Source organism: Anomaloglossus baeobatrachus, chromosome 11, assembly GCF_048569485.1.
Source record: "Anomaloglossus baeobatrachus isolate aAnoBae1 chromosome 11, aAnoBae1.hap1, whole genome shotgun sequence".
NCBI classification, from domain to species: Eukaryota; Metazoa; Chordata; class Amphibia; order Anura; family Aromobatidae; genus Anomaloglossus; species Anomaloglossus baeobatrachus.
In genome coordinates this window covers 54,244,590-54,263,562 of record NC_134363.1, presented here as the reverse complement: position 1 = coordinate 54,263,562, position 18,973 = coordinate 54,244,590, and the positions used below count along the sequence as shown (strand labels likewise).

The window sequence follows — 18,973 nt, the reverse complement described above, 5'->3', positions numbered from 1 at the left end:
CTTCTCTCAGCCTCCCCCTCCCAGCCTTCCCCAGGATCAGCCTCTCTCCTCCCAGCATCAGCCTCTCTCCTCCCAGCATCAGCCTCTCTCCTCCCAGCATCAGCCTTTTCTGTCCCCAGCATCAGCCTCTCTCCTCCCAGCCTACCCCAGCCTCAGCCTCCCCCAGCATCAGCCTCCCCCTCCCAGCCTTCCCCAGGATCAGCCTCTCTCCTCCCAGCCTCCTCCAGCACGCCGTGCTCCTCTGCCGACACAGATCCGATTGCACACACACACACACTCACACACACCCGATCGCATACACTCACACACACCCGATCGCATACACTCACACACACCCGATCGCATACACTCACGCACACACACATTGACGATATTGCACATACGCGCTCACACTCACAACATCCGGAGATACCACATGCTTCTGGTCATGTGATCCTCCGGCAGGTCCTGGAAGCTCACAGCACAGTATCGCGGCCGAGAAGCAAGCGATATCTCCGGATGCTGTGAGTGTGTGGATGCGATGTGATGTGTGTGTGAGGTGTGTGTGAGAGTGAGTGTGATCTTATGTGTGCTGTTATGTGTGTGTGAGTGTGTATGTTCCGCCGCTGCAGGACCTTGATGCGCTGGTAACTATGCTACCATGGTTACCAGCGTATCCCGTACCCCGCTCGCACGGGAGCCCACACCAGCATACGGCGGCAACCCCAGCAATGCGAGGGTATGTGTCGGCTGGGTTGGCGGCGTACGCTGATGTGGGCTCCCGGGGGTACAGTACTCACCTGGGAGTCGTGGCTCCGTGTCGGTCGGTTCGGGTAATGCGTGCGGGGGGCGGGGCCAGAGCGAGCGTGCATTGCGTGAGGGGGGCGGGCGTGGGCGAGTTGCCTGGGCGAGCGGCCAATCCGTGCGGGGGGGGGGGGGGCCATGGCGAGCCCAGCGGCCAATCAGCTTTGTGTCACCGTAAGGACACAATTTTGGAGCAAGACAGACAGACAGAATAAGGCAATTATATATATAGATATATACAATACATATCTGTGTATATGTATATATGAGAGAGAGAGATAGGTATCTCATGATTGCAAGAAACATAAATAATGATATAATAACAATAGTAAAATTATCATATATATGCCAAAAAAAATACCGTAATTGCAAGGAAAAAATTATTAATATATTTGTAATATTATTACTCTTAATTTTTCCTTGCAATCATGTTTTTGTGTATATATATATATATATATATAAATTGCCTTATTCTGTCTGTCTGTCTGTCTGTCTTGCTCCAAAATTGTGTCCTTACGGTGACACAAAGCGGATTGGCCGCTGGCCTCGCCATGGCCCCGCCCCCCCCGCACGGATTGGTCGCTCGCCCTGGCTCCCCCCCCACATGGATTGGCCGGCCGCTCGCACAGGCTCCGCCCCCCACACGGATTGGCCTCTCGCCCCGGCACCCTGCACGTATTGGCAACTCGGCCACGCCCCGCCCCCCTCACGCAATGCACGCTCGCTCTGGCCCCGCCCCCCGCACGCATCCCCCGAACTGACACAGAGACACGACTCCCAGGTGAGTACTGTACCCCCGGGAGCCCACATCAGCGTACGCCGCCAACCCAGCCGACACAAACCCTCGCATTGCTGGGGTTGCCGCCGTATGCTGGTGTGGGCTCCCGTGCGAGCGGTGACGGGATGTAACCATGGTAGCATAGTTACCAGCGCATCAAGGTCCTGCAGCGGCGGAACACACACACGCACACACATAACAACAGACACACACACACATCAGATCACACTCACTCTCACACACACCTCACACACACATCACATCGCATCCACACACTCACAGCATCCGGAGATATCGCTTGCTTCTCGGCCGCGATACTGTGCTGTGAGCTTCCAGGACCTGCCGGAGGATCACATGGCCAGAAGCATGTGGTATCTCCGGATGTTGTGAGTGAGCGCGTATGTGCAATATCGTCAATGTGTGTGTGTGTGAGTGTATGCGATCGGGTGTGTGTGAGTGTATGCGATCGGGTGTGTGTGTGTGAGTGTATGCGATCGGGTGTGTGTGAGTGTATGCGATCGGGTGTGTGTGAGTGTATGCGATCGGGTGGGTGTGAGTGTATGCGATCGGGTGGGTGTGAGTGTATGCGATCGGGTAGGTGTGAGTGTATGCGATCGGGTGGGTGTGTGTGTGTGAGTGTATGCGATCGGATCTGTGAGTGTCGGCAGAGGAGCACGGCGTGCTGGAGGAGGCTGGGAGGAGAGAGCCTGATGCTGGGGGAGGCTGATGTTGGGGGAGGCTGGGAGGGTGTAGGCTGATGCTGGGAGGAGAGAGGCTGATGCTGGGGGAGGCTGATGCTGGGGGTGGCTGGGATGAGAGAGGCTGATGCTGGGGGAGGCTGATGCTGGGGGTGGCTGGGAGGAGAGAGGCTGATGCTGGGGGAGGCTGGGAGGCGGAGGCTGATGCTGGGGGAGGCTGGGAGGCGGAGGCTGATGCTGGGGGAGGCTGGAAGGAGAGAGGCTGATGCTGGGGGAGGCTGATGCTGGGGGAGGCTGGGAGGGGGAGGCTGATGCTGGGGGAGGCTGGGAGGAGGGAGGCTGTGAGGAGAGAGGCTGATGCTGGGGGAGGCTGATGCTGGGGGAGGCTGGAAGGAGAGAGGCTGATGCTGGGGGAGGCTGGAAGGAGAGAGGCTGATGCTGGGGGAGGCTGATGCTGAGGGAGGCTGGGAGGTGGAGGCTGATGCTGGGGAAGGCTGGGAAGAGGGAGGCTGGGAGGAGAGAGGCTGATCATGGGGAAGGCTGGGAGGAGGGAGGCTGGGAAGAGAGAGGCTGATGCTGGGGGAGGCTGATGCTGGGGGAGGCTGGAAGGAGAGAGGCTGATGCTGGGGGAGGCTGATGCTGGGGGAGGCTGATGCTGGGGGAGGCTGGGAGGAGAGAGGCTGATGCTGGGGGAGACTGGGAGGAGGGAGGCTGGGAGGGGGGAGGCTGAGAGAAGAGAGGCTGATGCTGGGGGAGGCTGAGGCTGATGCTGGGAGGAGAGAGGCTGATGCTGGAGAGGAGAGAGGCTGATGCTGGAGAGGAGAGAGGCTGATGCTGGAGAGGAGAGAGGCTGATGCTGGAGAGGAGAGAGGCTGATGCTGGAGAGGAGAGAGGCTGATGCTGGAGAGGAGAGAGGCTGATGCTGGAGAGGAGAGAGGCTGATGCTGGAGAGGAGAGAGGCTGATGCTGGAGAGGAGAGAGGCTGATGCTGGAGAGGAGAGAGGCTGATGCTGGGAGGAGAGAGGCTGATGCTGGGAGGAGAGAGGCTGATGCTGGTGCAGCATGGGGGATGGAGCACGATGGGGAGTGCGCAGCATGGGGGATGGAGCACGTTTGGGAGTGCGCAGCATGGCGGATGGACCAAGTTTGGGAGTGCGCAGCATGGCGGATGGACCACGTTTGGGAGTGCGCAGCATGGCGGATGGAGCACGATGGGGGTTGCGCAGCATGGGGGATGGAGCACGATGGGAGGTGCACACCTCCCCCCAACACACACACAACACACCACACACACACTGGGAACCACAAACACCGCCCTACACAGACACCCACACACACAGACAACGCTGCACACACACAACACCCAACACACAAACACTGCGGCACACACAAATATACGCACATACCGCACAACACACACACATTGCACAAAACATACCTCCCCCCAAAACACCACACACAGACAAACCGCGCAACACACACACACACACACACACAACGCTACAGACACACAGCGCTCCACAAACAACGCAACACACGCAACACACATACAACACCGCTCTCACCCCCCGCCACACCCAGACAACACCCAGAACATGTACAGCGCCCTACACAAACACATGGTAACTACAGACAACATCTATATATATATATAACAAAAATCATACATTAACTACACAATACGTAAATTCTAGTATACCCGATGCGTAGAATCGGGCCACCTTCTAGTGTATGTGTGTAAATATATATATATATATATATATATATATATATATATACATACATACATATATATATATATATATATATATATATATATATATATATATATATATATATAATTTATAAATTTATAAATATGTATAAATATATATATAAATATTTTAATTTTTTTTTTTTCTTTCTCTCTTTAGGCCTGGCTTGACAGTCACGAACGAAGCTTTGGTCATTTCATCGGTGGCAAATGGATAAAACCAGAAGGCAGGCAGACGTATGCTACTAAGAATCCAGCAACAGGTGAGAGGTCACTTTTTAGGGGTCATCCCAAACTACAGGGTGGGTGGTAAATGTATGATCGCTAGGACTTTGGCAGATAGAATGCTAACTGACCACAGTAACAGGGGTCTCCTATGTCCCCCATTCCCATTCTTTCACTTTCTGTAAGGCCCCTGCACATCTACCACTCCCCAATCTACTGATCCCCCCCCCCCCCCCGGTGGCTTCCACATGATAGGTATTGACCCCTTTAACTGCAGTCTTCTGAACTGGTATTCTGCAAATGAGACAATTAGAAAATCTCTTGGGTTGTGCCTAGATTAAAAAAAGAAAAGCATTTTTGGGGAAAGTCCTCAGACCAGTTTCTATTGAAAACTAAAGAACCACTTTTAAAACTAAATTTTGAGTTTTCACATTTGGTTTCTACCTTTTTAGAGTGACATTATAATAATTAAATCAATTTCTGACCTGACCGGCAGAGTGTTAGAATATTCAGTATGTGAGAATGGCAATACTGCCAGTGACCACTAGATGCCGCCATTGTACAAAGAAAATCTCCAGTCCATGTGATCTAGCCGTGTGCATTACATTCCTCAGTTCCCGGGAAAGCTGGGTGATGATTGGTATCACCATTATTGTAATAGTCAAAATTGATGCCGATTTTCTACAGATCTGGGGCCACATCTGCTGGTGTGTGTGACCTACTTAATCCCTAATTATGGAGCCTCAGCTGGAGAAGCTGTAAGCTGCTGAACATTTCTATACCAGACCTTGGAGACTTCCATATATTTAAAGGGAAGGTGTTCTTACTAAATTATATACTTTTTACATCAGATTTTGATGTTTTTCTATGTATTTTTTTAAACATTCTTTCATTACTTCCCCCCCCCCCCCTCAATTTTCAGTATCGCTCATTAAATAAAAAATCATGTAGCAGTTTTCATGTTCTTTATAGAAGACTTTTCAGTAATTTCATTATCATCACAGACAGCGTTATAATCACCAATAATATTATATATAGTAGATAACATAGGATCCACTATTCACAATAGGTGAGATCACAGCTCACCTCCTCCTCCTGTACAATGATTAATAACACCTATACACAGTAAATAAGACAGGATCCACCATTCACAATAGGCGTCACCGCTCCTCCTGTACAATGACCGATGACACCTCTGTATACAGTAGATAATACAGAATTGACCATTCCCAATATCTGATGTCACAGCTCACCTCCTCCTCCTGTACATTGACTAATAACTGTGTACAATATATAACACAGGATCCACTTTTCACAATAGGGGATATCACAACTCACCTCCTTCTTTACAATGACTGATAACACATCTATATAGAGTAGATAACACAGGTTCCACCATTCACAATATATGATATCACAGTTCCCCCTCCTCCTCCTGCAAAATGACTGATAACATCTCTATATACAGTTGGTAATACAGAATCCAACATTCACAATAGGGGATGTCACAGCTCACCACCTCCTCCGGCAGAGTGACTGATAATACCTCTATATACAGGAGATATTACAGGATTCACCATTCACAATAGGTGAGATCACAGCTCACCTACTCCTCCTCCACTCTATATATTGACTGATAATCTCTTTATATAGTACATAATACAGGATCCACAATTCACAATAAGTGATGTCACATCTCACCTTCTCCAGTACAATGACTGATTGTAGATAACACAGGATTCATCACTCACAATGGGTGATATCACAACTCACCTACTCCTCCACTCTATATCTTGACTGATCTCTCTATAGTAGATAACACAGGATCCACCATTCACAATAAGTGATGTCACAGCTTACCTTTTCCTGTACAATGACTGATAGTAGATAACACAGGTCCAACACTCACAATAGGTGATATCACAGCTCACCTTCTCCTCCTCCTGTAAAAAAAAATTACATACAAATCTGATTTAAACAGTAGATGACATTCCCTTCTAACTGTCTTTTCTCCACTGATTCTTGAGCATAGTGAATATGTCTGCTATCTCGGGGTCTTGTGTGCAGTAATCGGTGACATTGTGAGTGAGGATGGCTGGTGCTGGGGGAGGATTAGGTACGCTGCGGGTTTATTCCAGGGTTAATCTGTAAGCAGCTGTACTAGAGAAGATGTAGGACACGGGATCGCGGAGGTGAAATCCTGGCCACACAGACGCCACCGTCCTATACAGTACACTGGAAGTTATTTTCCGTGAGAGGTTTAGAGGTCGTCCATATACAGTACGACATCATGTAATTTTGATGAAATGTCTTCTTCCCGGGCTTGTATATTCAGTACATCTATGAATTCACCATGAAATGACCGTACTGGAGCGTCTTTTCTTACAGCTCTATATTGTTCTGTCCCTTTGTTATTCCTCCTAAAAATAAAAAATATTAAGAAACTGATACCAGTTATCAGTTGGGAGTGAGTCCCTGCTCAGCCTGACACTGGAAGCTTTGATTGGACAGTGTCAGACTTTGCAGTGACACCTCCCCAGCAGTGTCCAATCAGTGCTGCCAGTGTAAGACCGAGCAGGAACACACCCCCAACACTGTCCAATCAGAGCTGCCAGTGTAAGACCGAGCAGGAACACACCCCCAACACTGTCCAATCAGAGCTGCCAGAGTAAGACTGAGCAGGAACACCCCCCCAACACTGTCCAATCGGAACTGCCAGTGTAAGACTGAGCAGGAACACACCCCCAACACTGTCCAATCAGAGCTGCCAGTGTAAACCTGAGCAGGAACACACCCCCAACACTGTCCAATCAGAGCTGCCAGTGTAAGACTGAGCAGGAACACTGTCCAATCAGAGCTGCCAGTGTAAGACTGAGCAGGAACACACCCCCAACACTGTCCAATCGGAACTACTAGTGTAAGACTGACAAGGAGAAGAGGAAGAAATGCGATCAAAAAGTCCATATAATATGCAAAACAGTTTATTGATCAAATATATAGGGGGACAACTCACCACAGTGATATTAACAACATAACGAGTCCTCAGCTGATGATCAGATGTAAATAGTGCAGAATATGTACCAGGCAGTAATCACAAGCTGCCTCACACCTTAGTATAACCCTCCCCATGTATTGAGGTTCACTAGCATCGTGGGTCCCAATAGAAAAGGAGCTATCTATACAAGTTGTCCAAGACATACAGGGGCAACGTTGTCACTATGTAACCCAGGGATTCCCAGGCATAAACGCAGGGAGAGAGCGGGCGCAAAGAAAAACAATTACCCGTAAGATATGGTGTTGTGGTGATGGAAACAGCCATGTACGCAGGCACCCTACACGTGTTTCGGCACACACCTTCGTCCAGGGGCGGTATACAGATGGTAACTCCGGATATTTAAACCCCCTCGCACCAATCGGAGTGCAGTGACCTCGTGGTGACGCATGAGTCACCATGGTATCCCCCGCTGCGCGCCGGCCGCTGCGTCATGTTAAGGCGGCACCCGATCATGTCACATGATCGGATCACCGCCCGTCCATCTATTACTATCTATTATTATATTTGTATACTTCCAGTAATTACACATCTACTTGTCTTTTCAGTATAATAAGGCTGTGTACCGATATACATATACACCTTAGGGTTACATAACGGGTTAAACATTTAGACTAGCTGACTTGCGCCGATCCCCGTAATAGCCCATACAATCTCTATGCGGATACCTTGTACGCATGCGCGCTATGGTCCCCCTGGCTCTCTCCGGCTTCCATATCTTTATGGACGGGCGGTGATCCGATCATGTCACATGATCAGGTGCCGCCCTAACATGACGCAGCGGCCGGTGCGCGTCGGGGAATATCATGGTGACTCATGCGTCACCGCGGGGTCACTGCACTCCGAATGGTGCGAGGGGGTTTAAATATCCGGAGTTACCATCTGTATACTGCCCCTGGACGAAGGCGTGTGCCGAAACACGTGTAGGGCGTCCTGCGTACCTGGCTGTTTCCATCACCACAACAGGTAGATAGAATCCTACTTATCACCCATATCTTACGGGTAATTGTTTTTCTTTGCGCCCTCTCTCTCCCTGCGTTTATGCCTGGGAATCCCTGTGTTACATAGTGACAACATTGCCCCTGTATATCTTGGACAACTTGTATAGATAGCTCCTTTCATATTGGGACCCACGATGCTAGTGAACCTTAAGGCTATGTGCGCACTAGAAAAGTGATTTTTCTCAAGAAAATTTCTTGAGAAACTTCTGGGAGTTGAAGATTACCGCACCTGCGATAAAAAACCGCACCAAAACCGCGGGAAAAATGCATGCGTTTTTGCAGCGGTTTTTCTGCAGGTTGGTCCCTGCAGTTTTTTTATGCTGAACTGCAATAAATAATATAGATGATAGACAGATAATGGATAGAGGGAAAGATATATAGATAGATAATAGATGAGAAAGACCTATATAATGTCCCACCTCCCTGCATATTCTAAGCTGGCACCCTTTAGTGACTTTCATGTGGCACTAAGGGTGCTTAGCCTTGTATTTAGCCAAAAAATAAATAATTAAAATAAAAACGATGTGAGGTCCCCCCATCTTTTGTAGCCAGCTAGGGTAAAGCAGATGGCTGCAGCCTGCAAACCACAGCTGGCAGCTTCACCTTGGCTGGTAATCCAAAACAGATGGCACCCCATGCTGTTATTTTACATTAAATAAATAATTTAAAACAAAAAACATGGGGTCCCCCCTAAATTGGATCACCAGCGAAGGAAAAGTGGACAGCTGGGGTCTGATATTCTCAGACTAGGGAGGTCCACTGTTACTGGACACTCCCCAGCCTAAAAATAGCAGGCTGCAGCCGCCCCAGACGTGGCGCATCCATTAGACGTGCCAATCCTGGCGCTTCACCCCAACTCATCCCGTGCCCTGATGCGGTGGCAAACGGGGTAATATATGGGGTTGATGCCAGATGTGTAATGTCACCTGGCATCAGGCCCTGGGGTTAGTTATGTCACGCGTCTATCAGATATCCGACATCACCAACCCAGTCAGTAAGAAATAAAAAATAGACAACAAAAAAAGTTTTATTTGAAAAAACACTCCCCACATTCCCTCTTTCACCAATTTATTGACAAGAACAATCAAATCCAGGTCCGGCGTAATCCAATAAGGGGACCCCACGACGATCCATACCATAGTCACTGTCCCAGTCAATGAAGAACAGAATGTTCCCCATTGGCTGGGAGAGTAATGCAGTGACCTGAGCTAACATCAATAGGTCAGCCCAGGTCACTGCAGGGGATGACAAGTGCTGCTGTCAGGAGGATAGATGAGATCATTACCTGCTGTGATGATCTCCTGCTCTCCTGACGTCAGCGCTGTCACTGACTTCTATGCCCGCCGCGTTCTCAGCAATATCGCGAGAGCCCGTGACGTCACCGCTAGTGACAGTCTTGGGCCGCGGGCATAGACGGCAGTGACAGCGGTGACGTCAGGAGGCAGGAGATCGTCACCGCAGGTAATGATCTCATTTCACCTCCGGACAGCAGCGCTCGTCATCCCCACGGCTGCACGCACAAGCTGCTGACACTGCGGGCAGACACTGACACAGTGCTGTGCAGGCAGCCGCGGGGCTGGAGTAGGACACAGACTGCACGGGCACCTGGAAGTCACACGGAAGTGCTTCTGTGCGGTGTCCAGGCAGTGAGACGTGTGTGTTTACTCTGCTCCGCTTCCTGTTCCTGGCATAATGACATCACTTCCTGCAAAACCGCAGGCAGCGATGAGCATTACCGCAGGTAAATCGCGGCTATACCGGGGGTATACCGCACATCATTTGCTACCTGCGGTATACCCGCGGTATTTCGCGATTACATTACAGTGAATGGAGTGAAATACGGGGGTATACCGCAGCTACCTGCGGAAAATAATGGACATGCACATTTTCTCAAGAAAGTTTCTCAAGAAAATCTTCAGAAAGAATTTTCTTGAGAAAAAAACGCAGCGTGCGCACAACTATTTTTTTTCCCATAGGTTTTGCTGGGAAATGTCTGCAGGAAGATTACAAATATTTCTCAAGAAATTTCTGCAGCAAAACCGCGGGTAAAAATGCCTAGTGCGCACAGAGCCTAATACATGGGGAGGGTTATACTAAGGTGTGAGAGGCAGCTTGTGATTACTGCCTGGTACATATTCTGCACTATTGACATCTGATCATCAGCTGAGGACTCGTTATGTTGTTAATATCACTGTGGTGAGTTGTCCCCCTATATATTTGATCAACCAACTGTTTTGCATATTATCTGGACTTTTTGATTGCATTTCTTCCTCTTCTCCTTGTCTAATTGTGCTGCGATTGTCCATTATACAGTCCCTATATTCCATATAAACATCAATATGATAATCATTGTATTTATTTATTCTGATTAATTATGACTAACATGTGGAAGCACTTATTGTCATCAGTTTGTGTGTATAGTGTAAGACTGAGCAGGAACACTGTCCAATCAGAGCTGCCAGTGTAAGACTGAGCAGTGACACCTCCCCAGCAGTGTCCAATCAGAGCTGCCAGTGTAAGACTGAGCAGTGACACCTCCCCAGCAGTGTCCAATCAGAGCTGCCAGTGTAAGACTGAGCAGTGACACCTCCCCAGCAGTGTCCAATCAGAGCTGCCAGTGTAAGACCGAGCAGTGACACCTCCCCAGCAGTGTGCAATCAGAGCTGCCAGTGTAAGACTGAGCAGTGACACCTCCCCAGCAGTGTCCAATCAGAGCTGCCAGTGTAAGACCGAGCAGTGACACCTCCCCAGCAGTGTCCAATCAGAGCTGCCAGTGTAAGACTGAGCAGTGACACCTCCCCAGCAGTGTCCAATCAGAGCTGCCAGTGTAAGACTGAGCAGTGACACCTCCCCAGCAGTGTCCAATCAGAGCTGCCAGTGTAAGACCGAGCAGTGACACCTCCCCAGCAGTGTGCAATCAGAGCTGCCAGTGTAAGACTGAGCAGGAACACATCCTCAACACTGTCCAATCAGAACTACTAGTGTAAGACTGAGCAGGAACACTGTCCAATCAGAGCTGCCAGTGTAAGACTGAGCAGGAACACACCCCCAACACTGTCCAATCAGAACTACTAGTGTAAGACTGAGCAGGAACACTGTCCAATCAGAGCTGCCAGTGTAAGACTGAGCAGTGACACCTCCCCAGCAGTGTCCAATCAGAGCTGCCAGTGTAAGACCGAGCAGGAACACATCCTCAACACTGTCCAATCAGAACTACTAGTGTAAGACTGAGCAGGAACACTGTCCAATCAGAGCTGCCAGTGTAAGACCGAGCAGTGACACCTCCCCAGCAGTGTCCAATCAGAGCTGCCAGTGTAAGGCTGCTTTCACACATCCAGTTTGAGCAGTGCGGCTCAATCCGGCTGTGAAACCTATGCAACAGATGTGGTGAAAACAACGCATCCTTTGCATAAGTTTTTTACATGCGGTCCGTCCGGTTTTTGCCGCTTGCGGCAGGCTACTGAGCATGCGCAGTGGCAAAAACCGCATGTGGCGGCCAGATGCGTTTTTTGCCGCATCCGGCGCCCATAGGCATGCATGAGAAAATGTGCCGCATCGGCCGGATGTGGCGCGATGCATTTTTTTTTTTTTGCCGCACAAAAAAACGTGCCAGGCAACGTTCCATCCGGCCGCCGCATCAGCTAAATCTGCCGCATGCGGCAAAAACCGGACCGATTGCAAGCCCATGTGGCACAATGCGGCACTAATGTTAGTCTATGCAAAAAAACCCGCAACCGGCAGCAAAAAAACGGTTGCGTTTTTTATGCAAAGTGCCGGATTGTGCCGCACAGGAGAAAACAGAGGTGTGAAAGCAGCCTAACACAGATCAGGGGACACCCCTCCAATATTGACCAGTCAAAGCTGCCAGAATAAGACTGAGCAGAAACACTCCCCAACACTGTCCAATTAGGCTGCTTTCACACATCAGGTTTTTGCTGTTCGGCACAATCCGGCGCTTTGCAGAAAAACCGCATCCGTTTTTTTTTTCCCGCCGGGTGCGGTTTTTCCTCATAGACTTTTATTAGCACCGGATTGTGCCGCATGTACTCGCGTTTGATCCGGTTTTTGCCGGTTGCGGCAAAAATCATCACTCCGGTGACCGCACAGGACGCAGAGAGGAACGTTTTTTGCCAGCGGCAAAAAACTGCATAGCGCTGTGCGGCATGGTGCATAATGAAAGTCTATGCACGCCGAATCTGGTGGCATGCATCAAACGCCGGAAGCATGTACCGGATTCGTTTTTTACTTCTGAGCATGCCCAGAAGTGATATAAATTCATTGCTTGTCAGAAAATACCTCTCTCTCTGGCCTAAGAAAATCGGAGTGAATGGAGTGCGATAAAACATTGCATTCCACTCGCACCAATTCTAGCCTGTGTGTCTGCACACATGAGCGATTATTTTCTCAGCCCTAATCGGACCGAGAAAACAATCGCAGCATGCTGCGTGTGTAATGCGAGACTCTTTCTCTCGCACCCATTCAAGTGAATGGGGCGAGAGAAAAATCGCACCGCACTCGCGGTACTCCGGTGTACCGTGCATGCAGAGCGAGAGTTGCAATAGCCGGCTACGGAGGAGAGAGGGAGAGAAATCCCACCTTCCCCTCCTCCGTGCCAGCCCGCATCTCCACAGCGCTGGCCCGCCCCTCCTGGGAGCGAGCCTGCCCGCCCCCCGCAGCTGTGGTCCGCTCGCACAGTCGGACTGCACTCAGATGCAGGGACACTAGCACTAGCACTCGGCTCCTGCTGTGCTGCCAGCATGAGCCGAGTGTCATGCGAGCATCGCAGTAGTGCCCCGTGTGGCTCTCTCACTCTCACTCTCACCCACTCACTAATCACCGGCGCGGCACGGCTGTCACACTGCTGGCGCCTTCTCCTGATTTGAAAATGCCGGCCGCCCATTATTCAATCTCGTATTCACTGCTTTCCCCACCAACCGGCGCCTATCATTGGTTGCAGGCAGACACGCCCCCACGCTGAGTGACAGCTGTCTCACTGCAACCAATCACAGCCAACGGTGGGCGGGTCTATTTCTTCCAGTAAAAAATAAATAATTTCAAAAAAACGGCGTGCGGTCCCCCCCAATTTTGATACCAGCCAAGATAAAGCCACACAGCTGAAGGCTGGTATTCTCAGGATGGGGAGCCCCACGTTACCACCCTAACAATGTCAGCCAGCAGCCGCCCGGAATTGCCGCATCCATTAGATGCGACAGTCCCGGGGACTCTACCCCGCTCATCCCGAATTGCCCTGTTGCGATGGCAATCAGGGTAATAAGGGGTTAATCATGGCAGACACCCCATTGAGACACCCCAATGAGTAACCTGTAAGTGAAAGTAAATAAAGACATACATACACCCAAAAAAATACTTTACTTGGAATAAAAGACAAAAAAACACCCTCTTTCACAATTTTATTAAAATCCCCCAAATACCCCTCCAGGTCCGACGTAATCCACAGAGGTCCCACGACGCTTTCAGCTCTGCTACATGAAGCTGACAGGAGCGGCCGTAGAACACCGCCGCTCCTTGGAGCTCCACACAGCAACTGAAGGGAGTCGCGCTGTCAGCGGTGATGTCACTGAGGTAGTGCCGGAGTGTGTGCGGTGATGATGCGTGCGGTAGTGCAGGGGTGTGCGGTGATGATGAGTGCGGGAGTGCCGGGGTGTGTGTAGTGATGATGCGAGCGGGAGTGTCGGGGTGTGTAGTGATGATGCGTGCGGGAGTGCAGGTGTGTGCGGTGATGATGCGTGCGGTAGTGCCGGTGTATGCGGTCATGATGGGGGCGATAGTGCCGGCGTCTGTGTGGGGATGATGCGTGCGGGAGTGCAGGTGTGTGCAGTGATGATACGTGCGGGAGTGCCGGTGTATGCGGTCATGATGGGGGCGATAGTGCCGGCGTCTGTGTGGGGATGATGCGTGCGGGAGTGCAGGTGTGTGCAGTGATGATACGTGCGGGAGTGCCGGTGTATGCGGTCATGATGGGGGCGATAGTGCCGGCGTCTGTGTGGGGATGATTGGGTCTCTCTCAGCACAAAAAAAATCCGGATCCGTCGCATCAGGCACAAACCGGATTGTGCCCGATTGCAAAAACCGGATGTGTGAAAGCAACCTAAGAGCTGCCGGTGTAACACTGAGCAGGGACACCCCTCCAATACTGACCAGTCAGAACTCCCAGCGTGCGACTGAGCAGAAACACTGTCCAATAAGAGCTGCCAGTGTAGGACTGAGCAGGGATACACCCCAGCTGATAACTCCTAGTTATTTTCAGGAGGAATAACAGAGGAACAGCCTAACAAATAAGTCTGTAAAGTAAAGCTATTACTGACCCAACACACAGACATCTTTACCCTTACATCAGCCCATTTGTTCATTTCTTGTCTTGTTTCCTTAGGGGAGGTTCTGGCCTCCACCGTCCAGGGAACTGAGGAGGATGTGGAGCTGGCGGTCAGCACAGCACGGAAAGCCTATGAGAGTTGGAGCCAACTTCCGTGTCATGTTCGGGCACGATATATGTACAGGTGGGCATCAGGGGGCACCCTGGGCAGGAGGGCACAGCAAGGACTCCGCTCTGATTGGTTGATATTCCTAAAGCGGGACGGGGGAATTATGGCATGGACAGCTTTAGGGCATTGTCTAAAAATAATTTTTCAATAGCGTTTCATTAAATTTTGGCCTATTTTGCTTTTTCAGGCTCTACATATCACAGTACATAGCAGAATTCTGAATGAGCTACTAATGAATTTGTTAGTGTTGATCAATTCTGATTCTGCAGCTTCTATGTATCACAATACGATGCTAGCTATAGAATGAGCTACCAGGAAAAACCATCAGTAAGCTCAGCGGGGTGTGTAACACTTATTTCTTTTTTCCTGAACAATATGTTTAGCAGATTTATGACCACATCAAAGTGCAACTTGGTCATAAATCAGTTTAGTAGATCTAAGAGGTATGAGTTACATTCACTGCCATCAGATGAGCGCACTGATGGATACACCAGTAACTCATTCTGCAGGAAGCTATCTTCTGTGATACATGAAAGCAAAATGGTCCAACACTTTTTTTTTCTTTTCTTAAAGACTTCTTGAAAAAGAAATCAAATACCTTGTAAAAAATCCCTGAGCTACCCTGATTCTGACGCTTTTTTCCGTTTCCCTCTACGTCGCTGCATTGCAGAGATATTCACATTTGTTGCCTTTCGAGTGCAGTATGTGAAATCTCTGCTTGTAGTTCAACTGGGCATGTCTTCAGAGTCTTCTCTGGGGGTGTGCCCTTTCACCCCTCCCTCTCAGATGCTGCCAATCACTGCTGAGCAGTGTCTGATTCTAGGTTAGCAGCTGAAGTGTGATTGGCAACACCTGGGAGGGGGTGTGAATGTGCACGTCCCCAGAATAGACTCTGAAGTAACGCCCAGTTGCTCTACAAGTAGAGATTTCACATACTGCGCTCCAAAAGAAACAAATGGGAATATCTCTGCAATGGAGCAACGTAGAGGAAAACGGAAAAAAGTGGCAGAATCAGGGGCGCTCGGTGTTTTTTTTTTACATGGCATTCCACTCCATTTTTTGAGCAAGCGAAAAGTCCTCTTTAAATTGTTTTTTCATTGTAAGTAGGTAAACTTGCAAAGTGTTTGTTAAAACAAACAAATTTGCAGTTTTAGCTCTTTATTAAAACATTTCTCTACTCTCAAGAACAGAGGGATGATTAATTTCTTTTTCGCTCTATTGGGAGACCCAGACAATTGGGTGTATAGGCTATGCCTCCGGAGGCCGCACAAAGTACTACACTTAAAAGTGTTAGGCCCCTCCCCTTCTGCCAATACACCCCCCGTGCTCCCACGGGCTGCTCAGTTTTTTGCTTTGTGCGAAGGAGGTCAGACATGCACGCATAGCTCCACAGATTAGTCAGCAGCAGCTGCTGACTATGTCGGATGGAAGAAAAGTGGGCCCATATAGAGCCCCCAGCATGCTCCCTTCTCACCCCACTCTTGTCGGCGGTGTTGTTAAGGTTGAGGTATCCATTGCGGGTACGGAGGCTGGAGCCCACATGCTGCTTTCCTTCCCCATCCCCCTCTGGGCTCTGGGTGAAGTGGGATCTTACTGGTCTCCAGGCACTGAGACCGTGCTCCATCCACAACTCCTGTGGAGCCTGATGGATAGGAGTCGAGTATCGTTCAGGGACATGGCCCTGCATCTTGGAGGTACTCTGTATCCCTGTGGGGACCGCGCACGGCATCACCTCAGCCTTGCTGGGTGTGCTAGTGCACCGGGGACCGCGGCGCTGACCGGGTCTATATGTGCCATTACACACTCAGCGTCGCTGAGTGTGTTTATATGTAAGGGCTACCGCACTAACCGCCGCTGCCATGGGACACTGCGGCGCGGCTGGGACTTGTAGTTCGCCGGGGACTTTCACGCCGGCCGCGCTTTTACGGCGGCCGCGTTTATTACTAGAGTCCCCGGCTTCCTTGCGGCCTAGTTTACTTTTCTCCCGCCCTCAGCCCTGACAGGCAGGGGGAAGGGCGGGACGCTGCACGGAGCGAGCAGCTCTGAGGGCTGGAGTATGATTTACATACTCCACCCCCCTCACTGTGCACGGTGTGAGCACCAGTTCGCGCTCTTTCTCGGCCACGCCCACAGCTCCCTCATCTCGTCAGGACGCCGCAGCCATTCCTGTCAGCTCCACCGACGCTGCAGAAGAGGGACAAGTCCTGGGAGACCCAGACACGGTCTCTGGTGGCCTCACAACCGCTTTAGGCGGCTGGAAAGCAGCACCTGTTGGTGCTAGCCCCATGGTGCTGTAGGGTATTGGTACATTATTTGTGTATCATATATACTTTACACCAGGGGTGGGCAATTAATTTTCCCATGGGGCCGCATGAGAAATTGGGATGGTTTTAGAGGGCCGGACTAATATAATTAACTCAGTTTTACCCAATACTGTATATAGTATATATATTATCCCTTCATAAACAAACAGTGAGTTAAACAATACAAAGATTGAATGATAATATGGAGGTCCTAATTACATCATTATTTAATGAGATAATGAACTTTAATGAACTTGTCATTGTTCACTTTAGAAAATTGTCAACTTTACAGTGTTTAATAAACTAAACATCACATCTTGACCTAAAATAGCAAGTTTTTCAAAGACCGGCATCCCTTTAATAGATTTTTTGCAACTATATTAGTAAACAATATGTGATAACTACAGAGCAACAAATATTATACCGGACGAATATTATCCTGTATATAATATCTGTATATAATATCTGCAGGGGCATAACAATCAAGGTAGCAGAGGGAGACATCATGACGAGGCCTGTGGAGTTAGGAGGCTGCCAGTGGTATCTCTGTCTTCAGCTTCAGGGTATGTGCGCACGTGTGCGTATTACATGCAGTTACGCTGCGTTCTGCACCGCAGCGTAACTGCATGCGTCCTGCGTCCCCTACAAAATCTATGGAGATTGTGCAGGGGCTGTGCGCACGTGGCATGTTAGAATGCAGCGATTCGGCTGCTTGCCGAATCGCTGCGTTCTAAGAAGTGACATGTCACTTCTTTCGTGCGTTCTGCATGCTGTCTATAGGGAGAGGCAGCATGCAGAGCGCACAAATCTGCCGGCACCATGCGCTTCAGAACGCAGCTTTTCGGTGCGGTGCAGAGCGCACACGTGCGCACATACCCTAATGTTTTGTAGTGACCGCACACCTATCAGAGACCGGCAGCTGACGTTAGCATGCTCATCATACAGGGCATGAGATCACTGCCAGGTGCTGCTCACCATCCCCTTTGCATCTATTATGGAGGAGAAAGAAGAAGCTGCTCGCCGCAGGATCAAGGAAAGATGAGAGGAATTGTTTATTTCTTGTGTTTAAATGTGTTTGAGGAAAGTGCCAGGATGGTGGCATTATTGTTTGAAGGGCCCATGAAGGGACATTATAAGATAACGGGTGATATTATTACACACAGGGCCTTGGACAGGGACCTTATTACATGACGAGGACGTTATTACATATAGGCCCAGGACAGAAAAGTTATTACAGGACGGAGACATTATTATATACAGGGCCAGGACAGACACGGCGGAGACATTATTATATATGGAGAGCACAGTAAAGGGACATTATTACAGGAAGGGGACATTGTTACAGATGGGGGACCTTATTATAGGATTTGACTAACGTGCTGGTGGGGGCCCTGCATCAATTTTTGGACCATATTTATGCACAGACATCAGATGGTGAAAGGTGTACATTACAGCACAGCCAGTATTCAGATTAGTATCTACTATACAGTGGCTACAGACATCAGAATGTATATAACAGTGTGTACACTGGATGTGTTATACTGGGCACAGATGTACAAAGATTTGTGCAGTGACTGATCTGATACCTGCACCAGGAGCTCACATGCTGTAATATCTGGGTCTATAAACTTTATACTATATGACGTCCTGTAGCCAGGCTGAGGATCAGACCGTGCAGGACGCTGTGCTCTCCTGTCTGCTGTCTCTATACTTTCACTGTGAGTTATTGCTGCAGACTTATTGTGATGCTGGAGCCGATGACTCCCACTGACAGCCGACGAGATCTGTGTCAAAGTTCACCTGTTGGAATATATCAGAGTATGCCTCAGATAGAGCGACTGCCCTGTAGCAAGCTGCTGAGAGCATACCGGGAGAGC

At 49.6% G+C, this 18,973-nt stretch overlaps 1 protein-coding gene across 1 annotated transcript in view; it reads left to right on the top strand.

The window, feature by feature from the left end:
- The window catches only part of ALDH16A1 (aldehyde dehydrogenase 16 family member A1), a 123,426-nt gene that overhangs the window by 19,258 nt on the left and 85,195 nt on the right, over positions 1-18,973 (top strand). The window contains exons 2-3 of the mRNA XM_075328598.1: positions 4,173-4,275; positions 14,682-14,808. Coding sequence (XP_075184713.1) covers positions 4,173-4,275; positions 14,682-14,808 — 230 coding nt within the window. The remainder of the gene's footprint in view (positions 1-4,172; positions 4,276-14,681; positions 14,809-18,973) is intronic.